The sequence below is a fragment of the Canis aureus genome, chromosome 30 (genome assembly GCF_053574225.1).
Source record: "Canis aureus isolate CA01 chromosome 30, VMU_Caureus_v.1.0, whole genome shotgun sequence".
Taxonomy (NCBI): domain Eukaryota; kingdom Metazoa; phylum Chordata; class Mammalia; order Carnivora; family Canidae; genus Canis; species Canis aureus.
The window spans coordinates 43,492,099-43,500,001 of NC_135640.1; the positions used below are offsets into that span (position 1 = coordinate 43,492,099).

Below are 7,903 nucleotides of genomic sequence, written 5' to 3' on the forward strand. Positions count from 1 at the left end.
CGCAGGTGGAGTAGGATGCGTGGTTCCCGGGACAGCATCACTGATGCTCCCGAAGCAGGTGGGGCTCGCGGGGCGAGGCTGGAGTCCCGCCCGATGTGTGCGGCATCCGCGGCTGGTGAGGGGGGCTCCCCGCCGGGGACGTGGTCCTCAGGTGCGGGGGCGCCAGCGGGAAGCAGCTGCGCCCCCGACCCAGCACGTCGCGCTCAGTTCCCTCTTGAAAAGAAGCCTCGTACTTTCCTCCGTGGGTCGGAGTACACCGAGGCGAGCGGACACGACGCTTGGCCTCCGCCCTCCCGAGGCAGGCTGCCGAGGTCCTGACAGGACCCACGCAGGACGGAGGACCTCTCCGGAATGCGTATAGACGGTCGGACAACCAGATAGCTGCACCGAAAACGTCTCAATGGGAACAAGATAAAGGACAGAAACTCCGGGTGTGGTTGCGCGAAAGGAAACGACAGTTCAGGACGGAGGGGTTCGCCCAGCACTTGCCCCTGACGCCCCCAGCACGGCGGGGCCCGGTGGGGACGCTCCCGGCAGAGGCTGACGACCGCGGCGCGTCTGCTGCTGGGGACACAAGTGCGGGAGGAAGACGCAGGGAGAGGGGAGGAAGGGTGGGCGTCCGACTGCGTCTCCCCAGGCCTCTGGGCCTGCGCACAGTGGGCCGAGGGCCAAGGCAGAGGCGGGAACCAGGAGGGGGACAGGAGGGGGCTCGGGCTCCGGAACGTTCTGACGGTACGAGCCAGACTGCGACGGTGGTCCCGTGGGTGGGGGCTGTAGGGTCGGGGCTGTGGGGCCTGCAGGGAGGACGGCGTGTCCGCTGCGGGTGGACGAGGAGTCGCGAGGGCCAGGGCAAGGGAGCCCGGATCTGTCGCCCCCGTTGGTAGATCTCGCCCCGCGAGAGGCGGTCTGTGCTCGGAGGGGACACCGTAGACCTGGGAGCTGGGGGCCTGGCGGCCGGGGAGGCCTGTGTCCGCACCGAGCGGGAGTGCGCGGCCTCCCCGCAGGACAGCGCCGTGGGGCCGGGCCGCGGAGCGCGTGGTGCGGGGCCCCCAGGGCCTGGAGGGTGCCCGAGCCGTGCCCGGCTGCTCGGGAATGGGATCCCCACGCGCCCAAAGGGAAAGCGCAGAACATCTGCTACATCTGCTGGGTTCTGTGTCCTGGCTGTGAGGGGAGCGGGGACGCCAGACCTCGTGTGGTCTGACACCGAGAGCGCACAGGGCGTGTTGCCCCTCGGTGGGCCGCGTGGGTGGGCGCCGGGCGCCGTGTGCACAGCCTGCTGCCGCCTGACCTTGTCCCCTTCTGTACCCAGGTCTGGACGCCAGCCCCCCGGCCAGCACTCACGAGCTCACCATTCCCAACGATGTGAGTATGCCCGAGCCTTCACCCTCCCCGGCCTCACCCTAACCCCCGGCCCCAGCCCCCGGCCCTGACCCACCAGCCCCAACCCCCAGCCCGACCCCTACTCCTGACCTCCAGCCCTGACCCCCCAGCCCTGGCCCCTCACCCCTGATGCCCAACCCCAGCCCCTCACCCCTGACCCCGAGCCATGACCCCTCAGCCCCAACCCCCAGCCCCGACCCCTCACCCCTGACATCCAGCCCTGACCCCCCAGCCCCGACCCCTCACCCTGACCCCCCCAGGCCCGACCCCCAGCCCCGACCCCTCACCCTGACCCCCCAGCCCTGACCCCCAGCCCCAACCCCTTACCGTGACCTCCAGCCCAGCCCCTTACCCTGACCCCTCACCCTGACCCCCCCAGTCCCAACCCTCAGCCCGGCCCCTCACCCCTGACCCCCAACCCCAGCCCCTTGCCCCTGACCCACCAGCCCCGACCCCTCACCCCTGACCCCTGACCCCCAGTCCCTATCCCTCACCCCGACGCCTCACCCTTACCCCTCTCCCCTGACCCTCAAGCCCCACCCCTCGCCCCTGACAAGCTCTAACTTCTCATCTGTGACCCCTAATCCTCCAGCCCTGATCCTGCAGCCCTGACCCCTCACCCTGACCCCCCAGGCCCAATCCCTCAGCCCTGACACCCCAGACCTGATCCCTCACCCCTGACCTACAAACCCAACCCCTCACCCCTGACCCCAGCCCAAAACCCCAGCCCTGACCCCTCACCCCTAAACCCTCACCCCTGATGCCCCAGCCCAGACCCATCACCCCTGACCCCCAAGCCCAACCCCTCACCCTGACCCCCTGCCCGACCCCTCAACCCCTGATCCGCCAGCCCTAATCCCCAGCCCTGACCCCCAGCCCCAACCCCTCACCCATCACCCCTCATCCCGGACTTGCCAGCCCTGACCCTCACCCCTCACCTCTTACCTGCCAGCCCCAAAACCCCAGTCCTTACCCCCAGGCCCCAACCCCTCAGCCCTAATCCCCCAGCCCTGACCCCTCACCCCTAACCTGCCAGCCCGGAGCCCTGACGTGCCAGCCCCCAAACCCCAGTCCTTACCCCCAGGTGCCAACTCCTCAGCCCTGACCCCCAGACCCTACCCACCTGGGCCCCCTCCTCTCCCTGCCCACGGTCGGGTACAGTGGCCCTGAGAAGCACGTGATGTCACAGTCCTGGGACACTCGGCAGGAGAGGAGCCAGGGGACCTCAGGGTTCATCAGCAGGCAGGTGCCGAGCTGGCTGGGAAGGCTGCCCCCCCGCCCCCCGCTGGCCCCTGAAGAGCAGGTGGGGTCTGCTGAGCAGGATGCCACGCGCTTGCGGGACGCCCGTGCCCGGAGCCCACATCCAATCCTGCCCAGGGCCCACCCAGCTCGCGGCCTCACGGGCCACCCTGCCCAGGCTCAGCCCCACCCGCCCCGTACCCCGAGCGCACGGACTCCCGCTGGAGCCCAAGTCAGCGGGGTGGGTGGGGGCCGTGTCCAGGGGCAGCTGCTCGCGCCGGGAGGCCGGGACGTCCCGGCCCAGCCTCTTCCTGGACAGGCACAGGCTTGTGGCTGCGGGGCGGTGGCCGTCCTGTGCACACAGATGAGCAGGAGGGCAGGGGGCGGGCATGGGGCCCCTGGTGCCAGCTGCAGGGGATGTGCTCCTGCGTCTCTACGGGAGACGGTTCTGCTCTTGGGAGCTCCCGACACCGTCCCCCACGTCACGATCTTGGTGGGCACACCTCGCCCGTGGGAAAGGCGGGGCCACGCCCTGCCCGTGCCCCCCCGACCAAAACCGCTTCCCTGATGCCGGGCCTGCCTCCCGAACGTGGGATGAGCCCGGAGAGGATGAGGCTCGTCTGGAGAGTGAGCAGCAGGCCTGCTCCGTGCCCTGGGGCACACGGTGCCACCTTGCACGCCGACCACCCTGCCAGGCCGCCCCCAGGGCCGTGCGCCCCTCAGGAGGCTGCCCCAAGGATCCCCGGGCTCCGAGCTGGCGCTTCTTGCGGGGAGGACTTGGTGACAGCACGGCAGGGGGCTTTCTCGTACTCACCTGGCCCCAGGGGAGGCGTGTGTGCATCAGACGTGCATCTGCCACGACACCCGTCTGTGTCCCCGGTCAAAGCTGTGCTAAGGGAAGTCTTGTTCACACCTGTGTCGCCAGCGTAGGGCCTTCTGGACGACAGGGTGCATGTGGGAACCCAAACCACGCGTAAGTTCCGCAGCACAGCCCCCTGCGGGCGTGGCGACGGGGACCCAGGCCGGGTCAGGGCCGGCAGCGTGTGTGGGCAGCCTCGGGTGGCATTCCTCGGCTCCCCTGGCCGTGGGTTCTGTGGCTGATGTCACGGTCCCTGTGTCTGCGGCTGCCCCACACTTGGCCCCGGCCCTGGTCCCAACCCCAGAACCACCCAGAGATCTCAGGGCTCCCATAGGCGGCTCCAGGACGAGAGCGGGATAGGTGTGTCCCCACATCCTCTGGGGTGCAGCTGTGAATCCGGCCAGGAGGGGCCACGGCTCTAGAAAGTGTCTCTGTGACTTTCCTCGGGCTCCCCGTGGATGCCCGCAGGGTGAGAGGGGAGAGAGCTGGGTGACTGCGGGTCCCCCTGCGGTCAGGAGACCGGTGAGGCCAGGTGCAGGCGCCTCCATGCCCATGGCTGCGGGGCAGGGCTAGGGGGGCATGACCTCCGTGCCCGCCGGGTCAGAGAGGGAGAGCGTGGACACCCGCCAGCCTTCCTCAGGTTCCCCGGAGGAGACACGAGCCGCTTCTGCCCGAGGCTCTCAGCCGTGACCACTCAGCCAACAGTACTTGCACCAAAGGGGAAGGTTCTGGAAGGGACATTGGGCTGCCAGTGGCCAAGGAAGTGTGAGGATCCTCCGGAGGGCTGGCATCCTCGGGGGGCTCAGCCGGCCCCACGTCCCCCTGCCGTGCCTGGCGCGTGGGAGGGCAGCCGTCCAGGGTTCTCCGCGGCTGGAGGACAAGTCAAGGATGCAGGCGGGGACCGTAGCAGTCTCCCTCACTGACCTCGGGGCCAGGCCCAAGGATTGGAGGGGCCTGGGGGGCGGGGCCTCGGAGATGGGGCGGGGCCTACGAGCTGGGATGAGGGCGGGGCCTGGGAGGTAGGGCGGGGCCTAGGAGATGGGGTGAGGGCGGGGCCTAGGAGTGGGGGGCGGGGCCTGGGGATGGGACGGGGCCTAGGAGATGGGGTGAGGGCGGGGCCTGGGGATGGGGCGGGGCCTAGGAGTGGGGGCGGGGCCTGGGGATGGGGTGGGGCCTAGGACATGGAGGAGGGCAGGGCCTAGGAGATGGGGTGGGGGCGGGGCCTGGGAGATGGGGTGAGGGCGGGGCCTGGGAGATGGGGTGGGGGCGGGGATGGGGCGGGGCCTGGGACATGGAGGAGGGCGTGGCCTAGGAGATGGGGGCGGGGCCTAGGGGTGGGGCGGGGGCGGGGCCTAGGAGATGGAGTGGGGGCGGGGCCTGGGAGATGGGGTGAGGGCGGGGCCTAGGGGTGGGGCGGGGCCTAGGAGGGCAGGTCCTGGGGATTGGGGGCGGGGCTTAGGTTTGGCGGGGCCAGGGAGATGGGGCGGGGTCTAGGAGGTGGGGGCAGAGTTTAAGAGGGGGGCGGGGCCTGGGAGGTGGGCGGGGCCTGGGGTGGGGCGGGCCCAGGAGATGCTGGTGGGAGGTGGAGGCAGCTGGGGTAGCCCAGAAGTGGAGGTCACCCGAAGGCCGAGCTGCCCCCGCGTGGGTCCAGAGGCGTCTGTAAACGGGCTTCCTTCCTGCCACCGCCGCTCGTGGCCCCAGCACCGCCGTGTAACACCGGCCGCGTGGACAGAGGGTGGACACAGGTGCTGGGAGCGAGCTTCCCCGCAACCCGGCCTGCTCCGTGCCCGGCTGTCCCCACACAGCTCAGCGGGCCGTGCCCCTGCCCCCGGGAGCCCTGGCTCCTGTCCTTCTGGCTGCTTGGTTCTTGATGACCGCCCACTCTGCCCGATGGCCCAGAGCAGCCGGGGGTCACACAGTGGGAAGGGAAGGGAACGTCTGACATGTCCTCAGAATTTCACCCAAGTTCATCAGAAGACAGGGTTTTGGGCGGCAGAGAGCTTTAATAAACTCTGGCTTCACACGAACACTCCTTCCTGGGGATGCAGCCACCTGCTCCCCGTCTCCCAGGTCCCCAAGGGAGCCCAGGCGAGGTGACGCGGCCGGTGCCTTCCCCTTTGGGACTGGTCAGGACTCATTGCAGAGCCCGGGCATCTGCAGCCTCACCCCCCGCAGGAAAGCCTCCTGGGAGGGCAGAGCTTGGGGTGGGGTGCACACCAGGGCTGCTCTGTGCCCCTCCCGGGCCTCCCCAGGCTCTCCGCTTGGGGTGGGGAGCCTCTCTCTGAGGAAGTCCTCCGTCCTTCCTTCTAGCTAATAGGCTGCATAATTGGACGCCAAGGGACCAAAATCAATGAAATTCGACAGATGTCTGGAGCTCAGATCAAAATCGCCAATGCCACAGAAGGGTCATCGGAGCGCCAGATCACCATCACGGGGACCCCAGCCAACATCAGCCTCGCCCAGTACCTCATCAACGCCAGGTGCGTGCCCCCAGGGCCCCGTCCTTCATGCACTGGTTGAGCAAGACGCTCAGAGGGACTGGCTAGCCATGGTGGGGGCCCAGACCAGGCCCGTCCTCTCCAGAGGCTTCGCTCCGGGCTAGGTGTGGGAGTGGGATGTGATGGACTCGGTCTCCACGCAGACTGGGGGCCCCGCACCCCCTCTGCACATTCACACCTGACCTTTCACCCTGGAGAGTCTGGTTCCCGGAGAGTCTGGTTCCCGGAGAGCTGTGGCACCTCGGCCCGGGCCTGCGGTCAGCCTCGCACTTGGGTAACTGGGTCGCGTAGTTTCAGGGAGCACATTACTGGGCCACCCTGCCCTCACGTGCCCCGTGGTTGTAAAGACGCCGCCCCCACCACCCTGAGCCCTGCAGAGCCGCAGACCTGGGAACCGCGTGAGGGTCAGAGGTTCCGTCTAGGGCCCGGTGACGTCCTGCAGCTTCCCCAGCCAGGGACGTGTTGGAGAACACAGTGTGACCACACCTGGGGTCAGACCCTCCTCTTTAACTCAGAATATCGAGTCAGGCCCCGGGGAGGCGCCTCCACTCCACCCCGTGGGCCACGCGAGGCCGGCCCCTCCCGAAGCAGCTGCTGCAGAATCGGTCGTGGGCCTCTGCGTGCCCAGGTGGTTATTGTCAGGCCCCTGATGCGGTGACAGGGACCCGGTCCCTGGTGGGGCCTCCTCCCTCCGCCCCGCCGTGGTCTCCAGCTCTCGGCCGCGCATCTCACAGCCAAGAGGGAGGTGACGCTGAGACGGGGGGGCCCCGCCTCGCTTCTGCTCCCGTTTTACCAGAACACTGTGACCTGTCTCCCCTGTGCCTCTGTGTCTTGCAGGCTGACGTCTGAGGTCACCGGGATGGGTGCGCTCTAATCTGCCGACGGCCTCCACTCCGTGAACCCTCACCTCCACCCGCTCGCACACTCTGTACAGACCGCCCACCCGCCCTTCGTCACAAATATAAATAGAGGTTTTCTTTACTAACGAGAGTTATCTATGCCATAGACATACACGCACCGACAAGGCGGCTCTATATTAGATCTGTGTCAGCTCCAGGCTCTGTCCCTGACACCTCTCGGAATTAATTTATGCTCGTGTGTTCATGCATTGGCATGCAGTGTTAATTCTTTTAAATGCTTCGGGGGCGCTCCCATCTGTGACATTTTAGAAGTACCGTCCCGTAGTGTCAGTGTACCTGTTTAAGAATTGGTTTGACCTTTTGACAGCACCTCCCACAAGCCGTCTGTCCTAGACCGCCTAGAACTGTGGCTGCTTTGAGCGGGTCCGCTCCCACCCAGCGCCCCTGCCGACCCCGCTCCCCGAAGCCTCTGTTCGCTCAATCCATGTGTCCGCACAGGTCTGCGCGGGGGGCAGGACGCGCCTGTCCTTCTGGTCCAGGGAGGAGAACAGAGGACAGGGTCCTGGGCCAAGGTGCAGGCGAGGTGGGCGCTGGGGTCCTGAGGTCACCGAGCTGTCGCGTGCGGGGATGCGACGTGGGCCTGCAGGCATCTCCAGCGTGGCGGGCCAGGAAGCGCCTCTGCACCACGTTGGAGTTCAATAAATGTTGTGCGCTGCCCCTCACTGGCTCTGGCTCCTGTCTCTGCCCCCGGCACCAGTGGCCCGTGCACACACGCGCACACGCACACGCACGCGCACGCCCTCCGGTGGCCTCCTGCCCAGAGGAGCGGGTTCTTTCTCACACAGGTTGGGATCTCGTCCCCTCCCCTTTTTAAATTTAAGTCTGACTTGCAAGGTCCTTCCAGTGCTGCTTTTGCAAAACTACAAGGACAAATATGAAAACGCTGCCTCTGATTAGAACTCAGCCCTCGCACCACCACCGTGTGTGCCCAGCTGGGGCGTGTGCGTGCTGCACCAGCTCCCCGTGTGGCGTGCAGGCGTGCCCACCTCTGCTGCCCCTGAGGGCCC

General features: G+C 67.7%; 1 protein-coding gene across 21 annotated transcripts in view; it reads left to right on the top strand.

Annotated features, from left to right (window-relative positions):
- PCBP3 (poly(rC) binding protein 3) overlaps window positions 1-7,558 on the top strand; it is a 251,246-nt gene extending 243,688 nt beyond the window's left edge. For 20 of the 21 annotated variants that reach the window (XM_077879440.1, XM_077879454.1, XM_077879456.1 and 17 more), the window contains 3 exons: window positions 1,310-1,362; window positions 5,789-5,958; window positions 6,814-7,558. In XM_077879440.1, the coding sequence (XP_077735566.1) occupies window positions 1,310-1,362; window positions 5,789-5,958; window positions 6,814-6,850 (260 nt within the window). In that variant the 3' untranslated portion in view covers window positions 6,851-7,558. Of the gene's footprint in view, window positions 1-1,309; window positions 1,363-5,788; window positions 5,959-6,813 lie in introns of those variants that run through there. The other variant, XM_077879459.1, reaches the window with a different exon arrangement.
- The last annotated feature ends 345 nt before the right edge of the window (window positions 7,559-7,903 follow it).